This window comes from Peromyscus maniculatus, chromosome 21 (assembly GCF_049852395.1).
Source record: "Peromyscus maniculatus bairdii isolate BWxNUB_F1_BW_parent chromosome 21, HU_Pman_BW_mat_3.1, whole genome shotgun sequence".
Classification (NCBI taxonomy): Eukaryota; Metazoa; Chordata; class Mammalia; order Rodentia; family Cricetidae; genus Peromyscus; species Peromyscus maniculatus.
In genome coordinates this window covers 40,505,800-40,530,553 of record NC_134872.1, presented here as the reverse complement: position 1 = coordinate 40,530,553, position 24,754 = coordinate 40,505,800, and the positions used below count along the sequence as shown (strand labels likewise).

The 24,754-nt window shown below is 41.3% G+C and overlaps 1 protein-coding gene across 2 annotated transcripts in view; it reads right to left on the bottom strand.

The window, feature by feature from the left end:
• Uggt1 (UDP-glucose glycoprotein glucosyltransferase 1) overlaps positions 1-24,754 on the bottom strand; it is a 133,311-nt gene that overhangs the window by 58,788 nt on the left and 49,769 nt on the right. For both annotated transcript variants that reach the window (XM_042266367.2, XM_042266369.2), the window contains exons 11-17: positions 24,384-24,444; positions 20,484-20,575; positions 17,759-17,909; positions 14,321-14,440; positions 10,373-10,458; positions 2,370-2,505; positions 1,025-1,156 (exon numbers count right to left, since the gene is read on the bottom strand). In XM_042266367.2, coding sequence (XP_042122301.1) covers positions 1,025-1,156; positions 2,370-2,505; positions 10,373-10,458; positions 14,321-14,440; positions 17,759-17,909; positions 20,484-20,575; positions 24,384-24,444 — 778 coding nt within the window. The remainder of the gene's footprint in view (positions 1-1,024; positions 1,157-2,369; positions 2,506-10,372; positions 10,459-14,320; positions 14,441-17,758; positions 17,910-20,483; positions 20,576-24,383; positions 24,445-24,754) is intronic.

Sequence of the window (24,754 nt, the reverse complement as noted above, 5' to 3'; positions counted from 1 at the left end):
CCTAGCCAGGCTGCTCACTGAGAAGCAAACTGCTCTCAAGAACTGCCAGAGACAGACAGATCTGCCAGCTCCCTGTGCCCACGGCTCCTGCCCCAGGCTGGGAACCCACTCCAGCCTGCCTCAAGGAGTCAGCTACCATCGGCAGGCAGAGGGCTTCTTTCCACAGTAGGATGGGCTGTAAAAGGGAACTGATTCTTCCGTTCTTATAGTTGCTTCCAACCTCCAAAAACCTTGTTTACTGTTATTAACTTCTATAGCACTTTTTAAAAACCAAAGTACAGCAAAGTATTTTCTAATATTCTCACTGTATAAGAATAAATGTTTTGGTTGTAGGTATGTAAATATGTACAAACTGGTCACAAAGTACTTGGTTTTACATCACACGCGGCCCCCCCCCCCCCCCCCGCCCCAAAATAAAACTGAAGTCTTCTCTTCTTTCATCTTGATGTGAGTTGAGTTTGGAGGCTAAAACTCAGGTCACAGGCTTGCACACTAAGCATCTATACCAGTAAGCAATCGCCCTGGCTCTAGTTATTACAGTTGTTGTTGTGCCATACACTACCTCCTGGTTCGATACCACCAATAGGTTTTATCCAGAACATACTTCATACAAGTACAACTACTATATGATAAAAAAGTAATTGTTTTCCAATTTAAAAGCTAACATGCAAGTTAAAAAAAAAAAACAACACTATTTTCTGAAATAGAATCCCTTTTCAAAGATTGACAAGTGAGGCCAGGTGTGGTAGAAACATGCCTTTAATCCCAGCACTCACAGGGTAGAGATAGCTGATCTCTGTGAGCTCAAGGCCAGCCAAGGGCTGCACAGTTAAGATCCTGTCTCCAAAGGAGGGGTGGGTGGGGGAGGGAGGTTGGGGACTAAAAGTGGTCTGTCTACATTTTAAAATGCTAAGTACTGAGCACTTTCATCAACACCCCATTATAGACACCATCCAACACAAGAAGGACAGTCCAATGCTGCAGTCAAGTTAAAATACCAAGGAAATAAGAAAGAATGTGTTACCTTCCGGTTCTGATCGTAAGCAGAATCAATGCCCAGAATGCTATTCACTTCGACGTATGGGTATTTCTTCTGCAAGACACTGACCACATGTTCAACTTTCACTTTATCTCCAGTCCTCACCTTGTTATAGATCTAAAGAAAGAAAAATAGGTAACCAACTACCTATTTTTAAATCCAAATTTCAAATGTGATGAAATCTCTAACACAATAGAAAAATAAGACTATTTGTCTTAAAAAGCAAACTGGAACTTTTCAGCAACACTATCATTTCAATATTCCTCATAAGACACCTCTGATGAAGAACTGGAGATCTATCTATCTTTCTTTCTTCCTTTCTTTCTTCCTTTTTTTTTTTTTTTTACGACAGAATACCATCATGAAGGTCTGGCTAGCTTGGAACTTGCTGTATAGATTAGGCTGGCTTTGAATTCAAAGATGCCCCTGAGTGCTAGGATTAAAGATTTCTTGAAATGATCTTATCAGTTCATAAACCCATTATATCCCAAATGCAGGGGGACAAAAATGCTTTAAGAAGTATCAGAGGCCAGCTGTGGTAAAATATGCCTGAGAGAGCCAGCACCTGAGAAGCTGAGGGAAGTAGACCCAGAGCTTTAGGCTAACCTGGACTACAAAGAAAGACCCTATCTCAGAAGGAAAAAGCAACCAGGTGTGGTGCTGTACATCTAACACCCTGCACCAGGCAGGTAAAGGCAGGAGAATAAAAAACCCAAGGTCATCTTAAACTACACAGTGTGTTCAAGGTTAGCCCTGGCTATAAGAGTGCCTAAAAAAAGGAGAAGGCGGAGGAGGAGGTAGTGGAGGAAAGGAAAGAGGGGGACGAGGAGAAAGAAAAGGAGAAGATGAAAAGAAACCATAAGACAGTCTCAAAAGAAAAAAGACTGAGAGTAGAGAACATCACATTGCCCAAAGGCATTAACTGATGATTTCATATAACCAAAGTGCAGAGTACTCTAACACACTAGCCTGACTCCTTAGGAACCACACACATCTAATGGCCAGCACTACGGCTTAACAAACCTGACAACCAAGTCTGATCCCCAGATCCTATGGTAGAAGAGAGAATCCACTCAGAAGGTCATCCTCTGGACCTCCATACATGTACCGTAGCACACACATGTCCCCCCATAATAAATTCCAAACATTAAATAAACACAGCATTCTATTACATTCACATCAGTGACTTAAAGTATAAGGAACCCAGAAATATAAAATCCAAGAGTTTATGTAAGAATTTACATTACCTTTTCTTTTTTCGGAAATACAAAATGTTTTAGAGTAAGTTAACTTTTTAAAAAAATATTTGTCATTTTGAACAAAAACATACGTGTGTGAGAGTCTGGAAGGCGTGATAACCATCCACTTCTTGGACAACATAATTATACGCTCTCAGAACAGCGACTCCAGCGTCTTGCATCCCATCAACATCTTCCGAGTCATTGACCACAAAGATAAAACCAATCCTGCAGAGAACAAAAAGTGCATCTTAAAGAAAGCAATCAGCTAGAGGTAAGTGGGGCCCCGCTGTCCATTCCTAACCGAGAAGGAAACCCACATCCCACTCTAAACATCATTTAAAAAACAAGAGTAGGGTCACAAAACGGGTTAGGCTTTTCTACACGTAAAGCTATTTCAGAGTCTTGAATAGATTTCTTTCTGACATGAAGAGTATTGCTACTATGATAGGTAGAAACTCTGTTCTGCTTTTAAATTGGAGGACTGGAGAAATAGCTCAACTATTAAGGGCACTGGCTGCTCTTGCAGAGTACCTGGGTTCTGTTCCCAGCACCCACAACCAGATGGCTTGCAAGGGCCTCTAACTCCAGTTTCAGAGCATCTGATGTCCAATTCTAGCCTTGTGGGTACTGCATGCATGTATGTGTGTGTGTGTGTGTGTGTGTGTATATATATATATATATATATACATACATACATGCATGCAGTCAAGAAGGCACATACACATAAAGAATAAATAAGTAAATTTTAAAAATCCAGAAATCGGGAGTTGAAAAAAATTTAAATATAACTAAAGCAATATAAAAAGCCAGGATGGCCGTGCATGCCTTTAATCCCAGCACTCAGGAGGCAGAAACAGGTGGATCTCTGAGTTCAAGACCAGCCTGGTCTATAAGCAGAACTACATAGTGAGATCCTATCTTAAAAAAAAAAAAAAAAAAAAAAACCCACAGAACAGAAACAAAAATACCTGCTTTGGGGAAAAAAAAAAACAACTATCAAGAGAAGGAAATGAAAAACCACAAACTATCAGAAAATCCTTGAAAAACACACATCTGAAAAAGGACTAGTATCCAAAATATAAAAATGACTCTTGAAACTTAGTATTAAACAAACAACAACATTTAAAAATTTAAAAAAGCTGGGCATGGAGCACACATTTGTAATCCCAGCACTTGGGAATACTGAGTCAGAAGGGCAATGTGTTTGAGGGTAACCCAAGCTACAAATCAAGTTTCAACCTAGGCTACACAGCAAGGTCCTGTCTCAAAAAAAGTCCATATAAACAAACAAACAAAGAAGTTTTCCCATTAGATACTCACAAAATAAAACACTAAGATCCTAAGCCCTTATACAGCTAAACAGTGGCCTATGGCTATACATCCACTGAAATGGCCAAACACTAAATGCTGATGAGAAGCAACAGGGATTCTCAATTCCCTGCTAGGGAAAAGGCAAAATGGTGTAGACACCTTGGAAGTTGCTTTGGCTGTTTCTTACAAAACTAAGCATATACTCATCACACAGTCCAGCAACCTTGCCAACAGAACTTTGTCCACATAAAAATCTGTACATGGATATTTATAAGCTTCAGTAATAACTGCTCAAATTTGCAGAAAGCAATATGCATTGCAGACTCTGGTTAGTTTTCATCACTTGACACAAATCTAACCGTATCTGGGAAGAGAGAATCCCAACTGAGGAACTGCCTCCATCATATCCTGTGTATGTTGTCTTTAGGGTCTTTCCTTCATGAACGATTTATGTGGAAGGACCTGGCCTACTGTGGGTGGCAACCCCTGGGCAGGTGATCCTGGGCCAAGGAGAACAAGACAGTAAGCAGCTGTTCCTCCACGTTCTCTGCTCCAGTTCCTGCCTGAACTTCTTCCTTGACTGTTCTTCATGCTGTACTGTAAGCTGTAAAATGAAATAAGCCCTTTCCTCCCAGAGTTGCTTTTGGCATGGTGACTATCACCACAGCAGAAAGCAAACTAAAACAGAAATTGGTACCAGGATCATTGGGCATTGCTGTGATAGACCTGGTCATTTGGATTTTGGAAGGCTTGCAGAAGTCCTTGGACCTCTGGACTAGAAAAGTCACTGAGTGTTCAAAGTTTAATGGGCTATTCTGTGAAAGCTTGGAAGATAGAACCATTGAAAGAAATGCCTGGCTACTGAAGTTTCAGAGAGAAGCAAAGACTCTGTCAGGGATATACATGTAAATATTTTGAATTAAGAATATGTAGTTTCTGATCAGCTAAAGAATCAGCTGTGATTAACAAGAGACCAGCACCACTGAAGTGAAACCTTGGCTTTCCTGGGACAATTAATGTTGATTATCTGAGGCTGAAAGATCAGCTGTGATTACAGGAGATCAGTAGCATTGAGGTAAACTCTTCAAAGTTTCTGAAGAGTCAGCATATAGAGGCTATGCTACAGAGGAGACCAAGGCTACATCTCAAGCTGGCAGCCAAACAGAATGATGTGTAAGAGTCTCACACGTGGCACTGGTTTTGAAGGCATGAACGAACGGGTCATAGAGAGCAGCTGAGGCCTGGTGCTGGGAGAAGCTAGGAAAGGCCACTGGGTGAAGGTGCAACCTCAATTGCAGTGAAGATCCCAGAGGTCATGAAGAAGCTGAGGCTTGGCACTGTGGGAAGGTAAAAGGTCACTGGTGAAGATGCAGTCTCAGTTGCAATGACAACCTCAGGATTGAAGGGATAATGGAGAGAAGCTGAGGCTTGGAATCATGTGGCAGGGTCAGGTCCCTGAAGACAGGGTAGGAGAGGCCACTGAAAACAGTGCACCCTCAGCTACAGTAGAGACTCCAGCATATTGGAGATGACAGGTCTGTGGGAGGACTACTGAGGAAAGCAAATATGAAGTGAAGTACACCTGAGTCTGTAACACAAGTTGTGTATTGTGGGTGGTGTTCCTAAAGAGGCTACCCAGAGGGTGGGGCTACCCAAGCCCTCTGGAGCTCAGAGAATCTTGAGTCCTAGGTTGACTGAGCTAGTTACATTGTTGGATTTGGGTTTTGTTTTGACCTGGTTCTTTCCTCTTGGAATAAGAAAAATGTACCTTTTTTTTTTTTTTTTTTTTTTTTTCTCCAGAAGCTCACAGTTGAGAAGAGAGTTTGGATTTTTTAAGAGATGCTAGCTATCCTACAGTGAATGAATTTTTAAAAGTATTCTTAATTATGTGTGTGTGTGTGTGTGTGTGTGTGTGTGTGTGTGTGTGTGTGTGTGTGTGCATGCATGTGAACAACAATGCGGGTGCCTGCAGAGGCTAGAGGTGTTAGAGCTGGAGTTACAGGGGGGTTACAGCTCCCTGTCATGAATGCTGGCAATCAAACTTGGATCCTTTGGATGAGTTGTATGTGGTCTTAACTGCTGAGATAGTTCTCTAGATTCTGAGACTGAACTTTTAAGTAATGGAATTTCCAAAGACTTAAGAATTTTTAAATGTTGAACTGTGCTTTATGTGATATTAATATTAACATGAGATCTTGAGGACAAAAAAAAAAGGTTATGACTTAATAGTGATGTAATTGTGTGTTAAGCTAACAAAGTGTGCCAGTTGTGTTGGTAAGTTTTTATCAACTCAACAGAAACCTAGATATACCTGGGAAGAATGAATCTCAGTTGAGGAATTACTTCAGTCAGATAATCCTTGAGCATGTCTATGGGGCATTTCCTTGACTCATGATTGATATGGGGGAGCCTAACCCACTCCAGGCAGTGCCCGCCTTGGTAAGTCATCTGGGGTTGTATAAGAAAGCAAACTGAGCAAGACTCCAGGAGCAAGCCAGTAAGCAGCATTCCTCCATGGCTTTTCTTTCAGTGCTTGCCTCCAGGCACCTGCCTGGAGTTTCTGCCCTGACTCCCTTTTCATGATGGACTGTAAACTATAAGATGAAATAAACACTTTTCTGTCCAAGTTGTTTCTGGAAGAAATATTGTTTATCACACCAACAGAAAGCAGACTAAAATAATGCCCTTCAAAGGTGAAAGCATAGACAAAATGTGGTATAATCACATAATGAAATATTACTCGGTGATTAAAAGAAATTAGGAGGCTGGGGGTAGTAGTACATGACATGGGAAGCTGAGGCAGGAGAATCAGGAGTTCTAGGCCAGCCTGGATTACATGGATGGATGGATAGATGGATGGATGGATGGATGGATGGATGGATGGATGGATGGATGGATGGAAATTTTTTATCAACTCTCACAACTAAATAACCTGAATTATTTAGCACATTGCTAAATGAAACAAGTCAGTCTAAAAGGCTACATACTATATACCTGCAATTATATGGCATTCCGAAAGGGTAAAAAACTATGAGGATAGTCAAAAAGTCAGTTGTGTCCAAAGGTTCAAGTTAATGGAGGGAAGGGCAAACATAGAGCATAGGGGATTTTCAGAGCAGTGATTTTAGTTGGTATGTATAATGTGAACAGTTAATATTCTACCTCTGTCAAAATCCATAGCATGAGCAATATCAACAATGAACCATAATATATATGATAGAGTTACTTAATGATATCAATCAATCAACATAGATTTGTGTGGCCCTGGAGATTAAACCTAGAATCTTACCCATGTTAGCCAAGTGCTCTACTACTGAGCTAAACTCCTCAGCCATTTAATCAACATGATTTATTTTTTGCTTATTGATCTATAAGGTTTCTTTGAGACAGAGTATGTGTAACCTATACTGACCATACTATAAAGCCCAGGCTAGTCTCAAACTCTGCCTCCCAAGTGCTAGGAATTCAAGCCTGTGTCAGCAGGACCATCTAACTGAGCATCCTTCCTTTTTTGTTTTTCCTTATTGTTTTTGGGACAGGGTCTCACTGTGTTCTGGCTGTCCTGGAACTCACTTTATAGACCAGGCTGTCCTTGAACTCAGAGAAACCTACTGCTTCTGCCTCCCACATGCTGGGATTAAAGGCGTGAGCCACAATGCTAGGCTTGATAACTGGGCTTCTAAAAGGCAGTCTACTATAATACAATGGAATTTTATTCAGTCACAAAGAAAAGTAAAATTTGTACAAAATGGGTGGAGCTGAAGATAATGTTAAGCAAAATAAGCCAAACACAGAAATAAACATGCATGCATATGCACACAGATGTATGCGCAGGTGCATGTATCTACACACACATTCGTGTACACACACACACACACACACACACACACACACACACACACACACACAGATGGGAGCCAGACACATAAGAAAACATATTATGTGTAAGAGAGGGCTAATCACAGTTGTCAGCTTGACACAACTGGCAAGGGAGAACCTCAATTGAGGAGCTGCCTGCTGGGTTGGACTGTGGTTATATCTGTATGGCTTTTTGTGATTGCTGATTGATACGGGAGGGTCCATCCCACTGTCAGTGGTAACTCAATAGGCAAGTGGGCTAGCTGATATAAAAAAGCCAGCTGAACAAGACATAAGAATAGCACACCAGCAAGAAGCATTCCTACATGGTCTCTGCTTTAGTTACTGCTACGGATTCCTGCCTTAGCTTCCCATGATGATGGACTGTAAAACTGAACTAAAGCCTTTCTTCTGCAAGTAACTTTGGGGCATGGTGTTTTATCACAGTAACACAAACCAGAAGACACACACATACACAAGAATAACACAAGCAGAAGAAGAGAAGAGGGACACAGGAGAGTGATGGGGTGAATATGAGCAAAGGACAGTGACGTATTACATATGGAAATGTAAAAACTGTGAACATATTTATCAACTAAGAACTGTTAGAGCCAGGCAGTGGTGGCGCACGCCTTTAATCCCAGCACTCGGGAGGCAGAGGCAGGTGGATCTCTGTGAGTTCGAGGCCAGCCTGGTCTACAAAGCGAGTTCCAGGAAAGGCGCAAAGCTACACAGTGAAACCCTGTCTTGGGAAAAAAAAAAAAAAGAACTGTTAGTAGTGGGCCTAATGTTGTGGTGGCACACACCTATAATCCCAGAACGATCTCACTGAGTTCTATGTCAGCCTGATCTTCATAGTGAGACCCTATCTCAAAAAAAAAAAAAAAAGTATCAGTTATCTAGTGATGTGTGTGTAGACAGAGAGATTTGTTTTCAAGTTAACTCGTTATCTTTTAAAACTTAACTTATAACATAAACCATGTAATTAGAAAAAGTAGCCTAAACATCCTTACGTAGGCAAGTTGACACCTAATTACGTCACCAGAATCTCATTATCTCTTTATAACTAAGTCCACTTCCCATCTCCTGTTTCTAGTTGGGCATCAGTTTTTTTTGTTTGTTTGTTTGTTTGTTTGTTTTTGTTTTTTGTTTTTTAGGTAAGGCAAAAACTTCAGGCTTTTTTGTCTCCTGGGTACCTCCCTTACTAGATAGCCCCAGGGAGTCCCTCAGGAGTCTGCATCCTTTCCACAGCTTGTATCAGTCAGTGTCACAGGGCAGAACCATATTCCCCACACCAAGAGCAAAAAGTCAACCTATCTGCCACTCCCCTTCATGTGCCCAGGGCTCAAGTGCCTTCTTTCCCTATATCTATCCTCAGCACAATTGTACAAATGTTTAGGGTCCACTGTGTACCATGAACCAACTGACATGTTCTCAGATTCCCCTTTAAACAAAAAATAGCTATTGTGGTGGTATTTTAATTGTACTGAAATGTGATTTTGATTGTATGTTAATAAATAAAGTTGCCCGGGGGTCAGAGCTATTAGACAGAGTGTGGCGGTGGTGGCACACGCCTTTAATCCCATAGATCTCTGTGTATTCAGGGATACAGCCAGCATTGGAGACATATGCCTTTAAGACCTAGGGGGCTGTACATTCAGACAGTGACGAGGCAGTCACGTGTTTGGGTTTACAACCAATGAGAAGGCAGAACAATAATACTATAAAAAAGACGCACAGACAGGATATAGCTCTCTTTCGAGAAGCTGGGACACAGAGGAGGAAGGGTGAGATTTTAGCTCTGAGCTCTGACCTCTTGGCTTTCTCTTTTACATTGTTTCTGTGTTTCTTATTTAATAATACGGTTGGTTACATCTACAAGCTATGGTTGTAATTTAGCAATTTAGTTCTCCATTTCCAGGTGGCATTCAAATTTTAATTAAAAATTTCATTGCACACAACAATCTCTGCTTTGCTGGTCCTCATAGTCCTCCATTTCTTCAAAGCCCTTGGGAAAGCCGGGTCCTCCCCACAGAGCTCCATGTTTCCTAACGCGCTTGATCAAACCCATTCTTACAGAGTCAAGGTATGCAAAAGTTTTGTTCCCAGAAGGCAAACAGGACAGATGTCATTCATACAAGCCTATCACAACTCAGTGCTGGGCTGTGAACACATTGTAATGTTTCTTTTGTCCTTTAGTTTCTTCATTTTTAAGAACTCAAATTTAAGGGGACATAGAGGTGCATGCCTTTAAGCCCAGTACTTGGGAGGCAGAGGCAGGTGGATCTCTGTGAGTTCAACACCAGCCTGGTCTACACAGTGAGTTCCAGGACAGTCAGAGTTACAAAGTGAAACCCTATCTTGGAAAAAAATAAATAAATAACTCAAATTTTATCAACATGTAAACTTCCAGAATTATTACAGACCGTAAGGGAAAGTATCTTAACACACATATATATATAATTGTTTATGAAAAGAACAGGGGAATCCCAGCTACCTGGTGTCCAGTTGGTAGACCTGGCAACACAGCAAACATAGATGTATCTGTCTGTCTCTACAGAAAGCTACTTAATATTCTAAAGCATTTAGTCCTTGAAAGTCAAACAAAGGCCACTAGAAAGCTCTCTGTTGAGATTAGAAACGGGCTTTTCTATGTGGACATGCATCCAGGAAAACTCCCTTCAGTAGGCAGCAAGTGAAGACCACAAACTATTTTCACACAGCTAGCTGTTAATAATTCAATGGTGGTAAGCTTCTATGTGTTGAGAATGAAATTCTTAGTCCTAAAAGACACAGGCATCTTACCAAGAAGAAGATAAAACTGCCATTAGTGGCTCCGACTATTAATTATACTTCAATTCAGTGAAACCAGACACGTAATCCAAATAACAAACCAAACCTCAGCTAAATGACCCAGTGTTACCTTAATGGTATGTGATTGCTGAGGAACATCTCAGCTATGCTAATCAACTCAGCTGTGGTCTCATGTACAGGATCAACAATAAAAACCTGTCAGAGGAAAAAGAAAAAGAACCCATGAAATGGCATTCAAGCACTCCTGGGCCAAGAGAAATGACACAAATCGTCATACATGAGGCCAATCTTTCCCCAAATACTACTGAACCACATATAAAGGGAGTTATGAATAAAAACAGCAGCTGCCACCCTCAACAGTCAAAGAATATGGTAGTGGGAAGAGATTTTTTTTTCATGGATTTGACTGGTGACATCCCATCGGTGTGCCAGACTACTGGTGCCTGCCTATTCTACCATACCAAATAAATCTCGGTTTTATCAGCTCTCCCACCTTTTTGTTGTATTTGCTTCTAAGGCTCCCTGAATGAACAATTCATTGTGAATTCAATTTTTAAATCGTCGAAATAGCGGTGATGTATGAACTCCTCACTAAGTGCTAACCAGTCTGTGTATGTTCTCTACATAATGAAGTTACTCAGGGTTGAAGCTGTGACTCATTTGGTCGAGTGTTCAGCAAGCATGCAAGAGGCTCTGGATTGGAACTCCAGCACGGTGATGCATACTGCAGTCCTAGCTCCTGGGAGGTGGAAGCAGGGGATCTGGAGTTCAAAGTCATCCTCAACTATAAAATGAGTTTAAAGGCCAGCCTGAGGTACATGAAAATCATCTTTTTTTTAAAAAAAAAAAAAAAACTTTTTAAAAAAAAAATTAAAATTCACTCATATGAAAAGAAAGAGAAAGACCTGAATTTTGAAAGGAAAGGGTAGTTTGAAGACTGAGAAAAATACAGGACTGGCCAGATGGCTTAGTGCTGTGGTTCTCAACCTTCGGGTAGCTCCCCCTTGGGAGGGGGTCAAACATCCCTTTCACAGGGTCGCCTAAGGTCATCAGAAAACATAGATATTTACATTATAATTCACAACAATAACAAAACTACAGTTTATGAAGTAGCAATGAAATAGTTTTACGATTGGGGGTCAACACGGCAGGAGGAATTGGGTTAAAGGGTCGCAGCATTAGGAAGGTTGAGAACCACTGGCTTAGGGGGTCATGTGTTGCCAATTCTGGAAACAAGTCCAATCTCTGGACCCATAGAGTAGAGGGAGAGAACCAATTCCTGAAGGTTGTCCCTGACTTACGTGCACACACTGCGGATGTGCGGGCCTGCACACACGCACACACAGACAATTACTACATGAAATAAAAAGCTACGATTAAAGAGAGAGAGAGTACCGAGGGTTGTTCTCCACACAAATCTCAAGGCGACCTTGGCTCCCCTGTCTCTCTTCTACAGCTAAGAGGAAGAGACAGGGAAATGACAGGGGAGAGATCTGCTAAGAAACTTCTCTCTCAGTCTCTCGAAAGCAGGGAAAGGAGGGGTGGGGTAGGAAGGGGAATGAAAAGTTAAGAGGTTAAATGAATTACTAAATGTGAGGGATTAAGGTATTAGAGCTCAGGAGGCCCTGCCTCTTCCTGAGGGGCTGGAAACAGTTAATGGTTGCTGCAGAAACGAGAGACATTTTCTTAAATAGGCAGCCACTGGAAAGTTGTTCATGCTCCAGTAAAAAAATCTTTCATCTATGCTCCTCTAAGTAACCCTACACGCTGTCTCCTTGACATTAGCTAGAGTCACTGGGAAGAAGGACCCTCAACTGAGGAAAAGCCTCCATCAGACTGGTCTGTGGGCTGGTCCCTGGTGCATTTTCTTAATTAACGATTGATGGAGGTGGGTCCAGCACACTGTGGCAAGTGGTGCTGGTGTGAAACACAGCAGACTGGGCAAGCCACAGGAGCAAGCTAGTAAGCAGCTGCTTCGGGGCTTCCATTTCAGCTTCTGTCTCCAGGCTCCTGCCCTGCCTCCCTCTCATGGCACACTGTAAGCGATAAGAGGAAAGCAAACCTTCCTCACAACGTTGGTTTTGGTTACAGTCTCTATTAAAGTAATAGAAAGCAAACTAGGACAGAAATGGAGCTCAGACTGTGACAAACCTGACGGTGTTGTTTTGGGGAAGACTGTGGAAGTGTCTGGAACTTTGGGCTGTAAAAGTCATTAGTGCTCAGACTTAAATGAGCCATTATGGGAGCTTGGAAATTTTCCTCAGGCCAGCACACAGAAGGTATGGTCCAGAGGAGGCAAGGTTAAATTTCATGCTGGCAGCCAAACTTGTGCTGTTTAAGAGTATCCCACACAGTACTGGTTTTGAAGGCATGAAGAGGTTGTGAAGAGCAGCTGAGGACTGGCACCACAGGAGAGGTCAAGAGAAGCCACTGGTGAAGGTACAGCCTCAGCTGCAGGGGAAACCCCAGTATTCAAGGGGGTCACAGAGAGAAGGTGAAGCTTGTCATCATGTGCCAAGGTCAGAGTCCCTGAAGAGAGCCAAGATGAGGCTACAGTAAAGGTGCAGCCCAGGTGCCTTGGAGACAGCAGCATATTGGAGCTTTAAGGACAGTGAGACAGCCACCGAGAAGTGGCAGCTGTGGAGTGGCCAGGCCTGAGCCTACTGAACAAGGGGCAGTGCTACAGACACACAGCTGGGGAGGGGAGCTGCCCGAGCCTGGGAGCAGAGGACCAGGATAGCTCAGACACCAAGAACTAGACCTGCACACTGCCGAACTGGGGGTTTGATGTGAGTGTGACAAGAGCTTACTTACTGTTGGAGACTCTGGACATTTAAAGATATGTTGGATATTCTAAAGAGAGCTTGAACTTTAAAGTGTTTGCATTTTTCAAAGACTGTGGTATGTTTAATACTGTGATATTAGTATTAACATAACATCTTGGGAACAGACAAGAAAGAAAAGCGTATGGTTTAATGGTGATGTGTTTGTGTGTCAAGGCGATGACAGGCCAACTGTGTTGGTTATTGTTTTGTCAACTTAACAGAAGCTAGACTAACTTTAGAACAGGGACCATCAACTGAAATAAATGCCTCCATCAGATTGGCCTGTAGGCAAATCTATGGGGCGTTTTCTTAACTGATGATTGATGTGGGAGAGCCCAGCCCACTGTGGGGGGTGTTGCCCTGCACAGGTGGTCTCAGGTTGTATGAGAAAACAGGCCGAACAAGTCAGGGAGAGCAAGGCAGGAAGCAGCATTCCTCTGTGGTCTGTTTCAGTTACTGCCTTGAGTTCCATTCAGTGAACCATAAGCTGTAAGAGGAAACAAACTCTTTCCTTCCCAGTTGCGTTTTGGTCATGGAGTTTATCACTGCAACAGGGAGCAAACTAGGGAGGGCGCTTTAATTAAACTCAATGGCTCACAAGAACGAACAAGTGAAGGGGTTGGGATTAATGTATCACACCAAGAGTACTAACATCAGGACCAAAATATCTCACAACCTCGAGAACTCAGTGAGAAGTACAACTACTTCCACTGAACCAGATACTGACTGAGGCACTCACTTCTCAAATGCAATGTCAAATACCCCACTAGTTTTTCTTATGTTGTCCTCCTTACTTTCACTTAATAAGTTCAAAAAAACATGTTGAGCCAATGATTAAGTTGTAACTTGAAATAAAAAGAAGCCTATTAACACATATACAAATGACATGACACAAAAACAGGAGCCATGTATCTTTTGAGTTACAAAAAACAAAAAACAGAAAACCAACCACTCTCTTAAAACTTATACAGCACTTCTATAAACCTAAAATTTCTCTAGGAAAATAGTCTTACAACATAAAACCATAAAGTGGCCCAGTGTGAACCTTCAGTTATAGATGAGGCACAGGGGTCACACAGCAACACCGGCTGTCACACTGCTGTAACATGAACATATTCTGTCTGAACACTGTGCGTATATAAAGAGAAAACTGAACATTCTACATATGATGGAAAAGAAGAGACAGAGCAAAGAGAAGCAGTTATGGGGAGGAGGTAAGGAGTTTTACTTACCATGTTATGCAAGTTTTTCCTGATCTGCCGTATAACACCAGGAAAGGTGGGTCGAAGTAACTCTTGTAAACTAGATGGCCATGAATTGTATCGGCTATCAACCTCTAGGTTGTTCACCCACTTGAATAAAACAAAAAACACAACATGGTATATACACATTAGTCATTGATGAGAAAAAAAAAGATAATGAGACTTTAAGAATCACATAAGAGATGGTGATGGTGGCCCGTGCCTATAATCCCAGCACTCGGGAGGTAGAGATGGAAAATCAAGTATTAAACTGTCCATGGCTATGTAGAGTTTGACGACAGCCTGGGCTATACAAGACCTTGTCTCCAGCAAATGCACAGGCATAAGAGAAAAGACTACTCTTAAATATACTGAATAGAAAAATATATTGAATAGAAAAATGAATAACTACAACATAGCTATAAAATAGGTAAAATTATTTGCAGTTAACACAATCAACTAAAGACTAGTAGTAACAAATACAATTTTTTAAAAAAATCAAGCAAATGACAGGAAATGAGACAAGAATAAAAATAATAAAACTAAGCTTGACATGGTGACACACATCTTTAATCCCAGCACTCGGGAGGCAGAGACAGGCAGATCTCCGAGAGTTTGAAGCTAGCCTGATCTACAAAGTGAGTTCCAGGACAGCCAGGGCTGTTATACAGAAAAACCCTGTCTCAAAAAAAAAATATATAAATAATAATAACAATAATAATCATAAGTGATCAGTAAATACAACTTCAATCACAATCTGTGAAATGTAAACAAATCCACAAGAAAACTTCACATTCATTAACAGTTTGTCAGTACCTGAGACTAGGCAAAAGTACAGTGCACACAGGAAACCTCAGGCTACAGTGGTGTCTGCCACTCATTTAAAGAAAGATACAATAAAATTGAAGACCTGACTAGAACCACTAAGTAGTCCACATGCAGGTATCCATTCCAATTGAATCTCACGTGTATGTGGAAGGAAAGGACACAGAGAGAGCCAATATGGTGGTATTTACAACAGTAGGAAGCAGAACAACACACCAACAGTAAGGACCTGCTGTTTGGATAAGGAAGAGCAGGGGACGTACACAGGCATTTTCCTTGCTTGTGTGAGAGAGTGATCTGGAAGGGTACACAAGCAACTGCTCATGCTACCCACCCCAGGAGTTTGAAAGATGGCTGATGATACAACTTCTACTACATACCTTCTGTGCTGGCTAGTCTTATGTCATCCTGACACAAGCTAGCTATCTGAGAGGAGAGAACCTCAACTGAGGAAATGTCTCTCCGTAAGATCCGGCTGAAAGGCATTTTCTTAAGTAGTGATTGATGGGGGAGGGCCCAGCCCACTGTAGGTGATACCACCCCTGGGCCATGGTCCTGGGTTCTGTAGGAAAGCAGGTTGAATAAGCCATGGGGAGCAAGCCAATTAGCAGCATTCCTCCATGGCCCTGCATCAGAGGAACCTCCAGGTTCCTGCCCTTTTTGATTTCCTGTCCTGACTTCCTTCAATGATGAACAGTGATATGGAAGTGTAAGCCAAATAAACCCTATCCTCCCTAATTTGTTTTTTGGTCATGGTGTTTCACTACAGCAACAGAAACCCTAACTAAGACACCTTCAGTATATCTTAAATTTTCAGCTATAAAAGTATAAATGATGTTCTTTTAAAAATAAGTAAAATATCTTTTTTAAAAAAAAAATAGAACAACAGGAACTCTCACACAGTGTTGGTGTTTGGAACTCTCCCTCTAGCATAATGGACCTAATAAAGCTGAAGACCTTCCAATACCACCAAGTACTCCAGCTCTGATGATCTGTACCAGCCTCTCTAAAAGTCTTAAAAAAAAGTTAAGAAAAAAGATTTTCTAACAATATGAATTTGTTTATTTGTTTTTGTTTGTTTGTTTGTTTGAGACAGGTCTCACTATGTAGTCCTGGCTGTCCTGAAACTCACTATGTAGACCAGGCTGGCCTCAAACCCACAGAGATCCTCCTGTCTCAGCCTCCTGAGTACTGGGATTAAAGGCATGTGGCACTATACCCAGCAATTTGAATAATTTAAAATCACTATTAAAATGTTTTTAATTACATGATTTAAAAGGACTTTAATAATTATTTACTATGAGTTCTCTGGGCCCTTATCATCTTTTAAAAGATGTGGAGAATGAAGGCCTAAAAGGTGGTCATAAAAATAAAATTGGGGTTATGGAATGAAAAAGAAATAGATATGAGACACCAACAGACACACCAAACTAAAAATACTGAAAATCTCTAAAAGGAAATAAAGGCATAAAATTAGAGACAGGAAGGAATTGTCTGCAGGGAGAAGAGAGGTGTAATAGGAAGGAATACGAAGAGTTTCAACTGAAACATTCTTCCCTCCAAGAAAACAGCAGTTAGTACAAAACTGATTATTAGAAAGAATGGTGATGAGCCATATGATTATCAATCTCTTTATTGTGTTATTTTCTTTATTCCTTATAAGCAAAACCATTCTGTCAGAAATCAAACTGTATACATCAAAATATGCAAGTGAGAATGTAAGTAAAGAGAATCTGCAAACAGGCAGGTCCAAGCTCTAACAACTATAAATACACTGGGCTGCACTGGTGGCTATCCTGGGATATATGTGGCCGATAGGCTGCAGGACACACATGCTGATTCACAGTATAGTATCTCTCTTCCAATAAAACGCCTCTAAAATAAACGTAGGACAGAAACCAAGGGGGGAAAAAGATAATGCGCTACATTCCCCACATTCTTTTTACAGATGACAGAGACACAGAAATCACACAGCCAATAGTAAGGTTCTTATAAATAAGGTTACTAATTGGAAAAATATGTTCTAATAGTTTTAAATTATGCATGTTGTCATAAAGTCGCAGAAAACGTAGACACAATTGGGAAAATACAAACCCTCTTTCCCAAGATGTTCATCTGAATCTTATGAATACAATACAATGGAGAGAATGCTAATTTTTTTAAGTTTTTATTATTTTTTAATTATCTGACTTTTTTGTGTGGGTATATGCACATGAGGATGGGTACCCACAGAGGTTAGTCCTGATCCCCTTAGAGTTGGAGTTATAGGTGACTAAAATACCAGATGTGGGTGTTTAGGACTGAACTTGGGAACTCTGCTGGAGAAGTATATGCTCTTAACTGCTGAGCCACTTCTCCAGCCCTGAAAATAATACTTCTTACTCACAATGGTCAGAAAACAACTTTTTAGAACATGTGAAAACCTATCTTATGCTCATCATGGTGGCACATGCCTTTAATCCCAGACAGAGAGACAGACAGACAGCATATCTTATTACAAAAACAGTCTCACATAAGCACTTGTAAATTTTTGATAAAACACTAATTAGAAAGCTGTAAGGTGCGTGAGCAGAGGACTCAGGACCACTCTAAATGGATACTCACTGAAATAGCAGGACTCCTGATGTCTACTGCATAGTCAGTCTCAGAGGGCTGGATGTTGAGCTTCAAAATATTATGTAGAGAGAGGCCTTCTATTCCTAGGCTGTGCAGACCCTCCATTACCCGGGCTTCATTCCTCAATGTATCAAACAGACTGCAGGAAGAACCAAGGTGTCTAATTAAGGGTTGGAGATTATGCCAGATTAGAGTACTTGCCTAGCATATGAGGCCCTGGATTCAACTCACAACATACAACAAACGCACACAGCCTGATAGTATTTGTTAGGAAAAAAAAAAAACTTAAGAAAGCCTCAACATGAAAATTTTCTACCAGTTCAAAATCCAATGCTAAAGCAAACTGACTGAAGATCCAAAAATGGAGCTCTTCCCCTTGTTTCACCTACAGAGTACACAGGACAGTGACAAGACGTGCTCTCCTGGTCCTGTTTACGTTCTCAGTGGGTGTGTAGGCTGTCTCTCAGTATAAACTTAGATTATTACCTTTGTATACACAATGAAATAGCCCTCAATTTATACTGTACAGTGCATGTGAGTGGGGGAGTGTGTATGCATGTGTTCACATGTGCACACTTGTGTGTGAGCATGGAGGCCAGCGGTCTGTGTCACTGCTCTCCACCTTACTCTCTCTCACTGATCCTGGAGCTTCCTGATCCATCAAGACTACTGGAAGAATGCTCCACGGATCCTCGTCTCCTCCTCGCCAGCAGCAGGACTAAAGGTGTGTGCACAAAACCTAGCACTTTACCTAAGACTAACATTTCACGACTAAGTCATCTCCTCGGCCCTACACCACATGTTTTACTTGTCTGTTTGGTGTTGTTTTTAAATAAATTTACCTATTTACTAATTACTGGGTGTGCTGTGTGTGAGACATGTGTGCACGCTTCTGCATGAGTGTGAGATCAGAAGACTTTGTGGATTCAGTTCTCTCCTTCCACTTTCACGTGGGTTCCAGGGATTGAACTCGGGTTGAGGCTTGCACTGCCAGGTGCAAGTGACTTGACCTGCTGAGATATTTCACAGGCGTTATGTATTCATTTATATTTTTTACTGTGAGCAGTACATATGTGTGTACACATGTAGTTTACATGTTTGCAAATGCACCCATGTGTGGGTAGAGTCCAGAGGTCCACATCAGGTGACTGTTTTTCATGACAGGGTCTCTTCACTGAACTTACAGCTTCAGAGATCAACCTGTTTCCACCCAACCAGTGCTAGAGTTTCGGGAGTGTGCACTATGCCTGGCTTGTGGGTGACGGGATCTGAACTCAGGTTCTCAGGTTTGCACACAAGCACTTACCAACTAAGCCACCTTCCTAACCCACCCGCTTTAAAAGAAGAGCTCATCTGTATTATATTTTTTGTAACGGCAAATGAATCCATAATTATCTTAAAATTTAAAAACACACAAAAGAGCACATTATATCTTTAATATCAGAGTCAGTAAGCACAGGCTCTCATACACACACATACACACACACACGATGATGTGACAATGGAAAAGTCTTCTGGGAACAAAGAGATGAGAAACTAACAAGATGGCAGGAACTTTACTTTTTAAATTACTATACTCTGTATTATTTAAGATTGTAACAATCAATGTCTTAGTTTGCAGTAATCTGAATGATAGACTGTTTTTAATAAATCACTCAATAAAGTCACATGATGAAATAAATAATAAAATATTCATACTCATTTTACTGACTTATCACTAAGTCTGTGATACAGCAAATGGGTATAAAGTTTACCTCAATTAATTCACACAGTAATATTATGAAACTACTTTTCTCCTAAAGCATTAACAACTGCGTTTACTTTTACTATTATAAAGCCATAGTGACAGGGACTAGAGAGATGGCTCGGTGGTTAAGAGCATTGGCTGCTCTTCCAGAGGACCTGGGTTCAATTCCCAGCACGCACATGGCAGCTCTCACCTGTCTATAACTCCAGTTCCAGAGGTTCCAACACTCTCACACTGACATACACGCAGGCAAAACACTAATGAACATAATATAAAAATATTTAAAAAGCCACAGTGACAACTGTACTGCTATTGAGTCCATGGATAAAATCTGAATTCTACTTGTCCACTGCCCCCAAATGCAGGATGACAGTGTAGAATCCATTGGTCTTTAACTACATTTTAAGAACAATAACATAAAACAAGTATGCGAAACCACATGTTGAGGTACACATCTGTAATTCCAGCATTTGCCAGGTGGAGGCAGAAGGTTCAGTCAAGATCATCCTCACAAAGTTAAAAGGCCAGTCTGAGCTAATAAGAGCCTGTCTCAAAAACAAAACACAATTTTTTAAAAAGTAAATGTTCAAAAAAATGTTTTAAAAAGTAATGCTTTGTGGACAGGAGACAGCACTATGATTACACCTACTTCACACTTATCAGAAGCAAAAGAACTCCGCTCTTTTCTATGCTTCTATAGTTAACAGGAAAACTACAACTTCAAAGACACATCTTTTAAAATATTCAAGGCTTTCACACGCACTGTTCTACAGGATGGTGACAAATCATGCTGCCTACTCCAGTGCGTCACAGCAGGGCCACCCTCCAGTGAGCCTCATAAGCTATGAGCCTTTGCTCAGGCCACACCAAGGAGAAACATAAACATGAACACGAACATGTCAGTTATACAACCTTAAAGATAGAAAAAGGGGAGAGGGGAGGATAAACGGTGTTTATTAGCCATACCTGAATATATCCTGGGTATCTAAATCAATATGAAGTCCATTGATGAAGAGAGCTGAATCTCCAGGCTGCAATCCTATAGTTCCCTTGAAATACTGAAAACACACACACAAATAGCAGTGAGAGTACATTTAGCAAAGCCCGGTAAGACTCCCTTCTGTACTCTTCCATGGACCCTCTGAGCATCCATTACAGTGAATGAAGATGCTGCTTTGCTGGGCCTCCACCTCTTTTCCTTTCCTTCTTCCTTCATTCTGATGATGACACAACTACTTCTAGAATGTTGAGCATGCAAGGATGCCAAGTGCTAAGAGACACTTATCAAAAAAGAAAACAGCATCCGAGAAGGTGGCTCAGTGGATAAAGTGCTTGCCATGCAAGAGAGAGGACTGGAGTTCAGATCCCCAGCGCCCACCCAGGCAGGCAGGCATGGTGATCCACCCATAACCTCAGCAGTCTGGAAGAGATGAGATTCCCAAGGAAAAGCTGACAAGCTAGACTAGCTGAATGTGTGAGTCCTAGGTTCGTTCAGTCAGAGACCCTGCCTCAGTAAATAAAGTGGAGAGCAATTCAGGAAGACACCTAGCATCAACCTCTGGCTTACATACATACATACACTCAAATGCATGTTTACTCACAAAAATGTGTTCCACACACATGCAAACACATACGAATACACACACATCACACATAATAGAATATAAATAGGACTAACTGAACAAATATTATCCCTATACAATTTTTAAAATAACATGTTTCTTCCTGGCCCACAATACTGTAAGATATTTATTCTTTTGGGTTCCTTTTCCAATAATTCTCTCAACTGACTACAAAGAACAAAAGCTTATAGCTCTGCTTATATGGGACACCAAGGGACTGTACACATTTGTTCACTTCTTAAGTAACAAAGAAACTGAATTATCTCCTTAGTATTGAAGGCAGAAGAAAGTAAGCTATCTATAATTAGGGTCACAGGAAGACTCTCCCTTCCATCCATCTGTCAAGTTACATAGGCTCTGGAATTTTCCTAACCTCTGTTTGCAAGGGCCAGATTAAAGTGCATAGCTTTGCTTTTTTATGCTTCTGTTGCCTTCCTGATTGTGATGCCAACCAAGGCTGGGCTGGCAACCAGCACAAGGCCCCTGTGATGAAATACAGGGCTGAAAGAAGGGTTTCTAAACACCATGCCCACCCCAGCCTTTAAACTAAAGCACACAAGACTGGGCTGTTGTACTGAAGGAAACGCCCCTCCAGCTGCCTAGGCCAGCATGGCCTGGTGAGTGGAGTACTTCGTTACTATGCCCCATAGAGTGGCAGTCCAGTACACTGGTGGCCGTGCTGCCCAGTACCCACCAGAAACACCGATGTGACTGCATTCTGACACTTGGATTGAATACTACTTTTCTTGTATATCCTACACCACAGGAGGGCTAGACAATACAGTGGAGTACAAAAGGAAGTAAGCAGACACCAAGGACAGAGATACCGCTTATTAACCCTGAGGAGCACCTTCACTTTCCAGTAATCAATGACTAAGGAAAGTATACTTGTTAGCTCCAGCACTGCATGGGAAAACCGAAGAGTGAGGAAGCTGTGTCTCATGCTTCACAGACATGGCAGCATTAAACAGAAAACAAGATGGAGGATAATACAAAAATGTGGAAAACACACATCTATGTCTGTAACAATGAAAAAAAGGCCATAAATCTGAAAAAAAAACAAAGAGGGGTATGTATACGGAAGGGAAGAAAGGAAAGGAGAAAATGATGCAGTTATAATATCAAAAAATAAAATACAAATATTTTTAGATATGAAAAACAACGAACCCCCTTAAAAACAAACAACCCAACAACAAAAAAAACAAAACAAAAAAACCCCAAGAAGATAATGGAGCTGAAGCAACTAAGAACTGGAATTTCAAGCCAGGAAGCACTGGCCCTTCAAGGCAACTCCAGCCATTCCCTGGAGTCCTGTAAAAAGCCAGATGTGGTAGTGCACATCTCTAAACACAGCACTCCTACAGCGCGACAAGAGGTGGAGACAGAACTGCCAGGAGCGCGAGGCCAGCCAGCCTGGAGTGCACAGTACAGCAGCAGCAGCAACAAAGACTCTGCCCCAGCAAGGGAGAAGGCAAGAACCGACTCCTGAAAGTTGTCCTCTGACCTCCACAGGAGAGCCTGGATATACTCACATGTCCACAGAAGCGCATGCATGCACACGCACACACTACAGATGGTCATGAGCCGCCATGTGGTTACTGGGAGTTGAACTCAGGACCTCTGGAAGGGCAGCTAGTGCTCCTAACCTCTGAGCCATCTCTCCAGCCCCCTTGGAATTTTCTTAATGGGGCAGTTTCAGGCCCACTCTCCTGGCCTAAGAGGGTAAGAAAGTCTAACCCTGAGCTTGTAAATGTCATGCAGTGTAACTCTCATTTATTTCTAGACTTGGGACACAAGTGAGTTCACTTTGTGAAAACTCATCACACTAGATTTAAGATGTTGAGCATTTGTACTTCATCTTTATACATTTTTATATGCATGTATTTATGCATTTTTAAATAAAGTGTTTTACTCAAAAAGATTAAGAATCCAAGAGATACCAATATAGCTCACATAATTTAATGTTATGCCTCCCCTGGCATGGGTAACTGTCAGAACATGGTCCAAGAATGGAATCATGAGAGGCGAATTCTGAATGCTTGTGAGAAATCTCCAAGAAATAAGACAAGAATCTTGTGGCCTCAGTTTCTTCAAAAACAGAATTGTTCTTGGAGTGTATTTTCAAGCCTGTCCCAGGTGTAGCAGATATGAATGCAATTACTTCGGATTATTCATTACCACTGGCTATTGTTATTTGTCTAAATGCCTCTATGGAAAAACATGTTTTTGCCACATGCGGCTTGCCTTTGTGATTGGACACATGACTCCTCTTAACCCTCGAGGTATATATTGTCTGATGCTCTGAAAAAAGTTGGCTATTACATGAGGCTTTAGTCTGCTTCACTTTTAGGCTCCACTCCCCAGGTCCCACCACCTTTAGAGCAAACCATAAAATTAAACAGGGAAGCATAAAATTAAAGAAATCCCATGCTAGCTTCAAGCTCACTATGTAGCCAAGGATGGTCTTCAAGTTCCAGTTCTCCTGCCTCTACTTCCCACATACAGGGATTACAGGTGTGCAGCACCACACCTAGTAATGTTTTTAATTTAATAAATTCATGTGAAATACTTGGTTTCTTTCTCAAATCTATTTAATTAACTAACAACCTACATATAATGAAATATGGGGGTAAAATTGGGTGTGGTGGCACATGCCTTAATCCTAGCACTTGGGAGGCAGAGGGAGGTGAATCTCTGAGCCAATCTGGTCTATATAATGAGTTTCAGGACAGCCAGGTCTACACAGAGAAACCCTGTCTCAAAAAGTCAAGAGAAAAATTTTAAAAGGTTAATGGAACACGAGGGTCCCCCCCTATTCCCAACAACTCTAGTGAAATGTCTGTAAGGAGACAGGCCTTTCTGTTACAAATCCACATGATAAAGAGCCCAGACAGAAAAAGGCCAATGGAATCTGGAAGCAGAAGGGATAGGAGCATCTTGGCAGTCTCCAAAAGCTACATGTGGGGCTGATGTGAATGAAGGACAAGAACCCAGATACCCCGTGGAGTGCATCAAAGGCAGGAATTAAAAGGTTTAAGGAAAGATTACTTAAAACAAGAGGTCCAGACTCCCTGTTGACCCCACCCAGGTCAGTCTCCCTTTAAAGAAAAAAGCCATCGACTTTGATATATATAATAATCACTGTATTACTAAAAGTAATACTGTTAGATGCCACTAATTCAAGTTTCTTCATTGTCTTGAAGAAACAGCACAGGACAGAACGTTTTCTACCAGTTACTAATACCTTTTGGTTCTCTTCCACTTCCGTTCTAAGTTGTGAACTCACAGCTGTTTTTGTTATTGCTCTATAAAACAAAAATATGATCAGTGCTTAGCTTAGCATTCCATATAAAGGCTTCCAATTTCCCTATTCTTAAACACAAAACATATGGTTCAATAAACTATAAAGATAGGAACTAAGTAAACATCACAGCTCTACAACTGGCAGGTGTATTTCACAGACGTACAAACTTCCATTACTGCAAGACAGAAGGACAAAGGCAAGCCGCATAGTGGCAGCACACGCAGCAAGTCCAGTTGCTTCCAAGGTCTTACTTGACTGTGTGGCACCACTCCTTAAGTGACACTGACTGCCCACAGATAAGCAGACTGCTG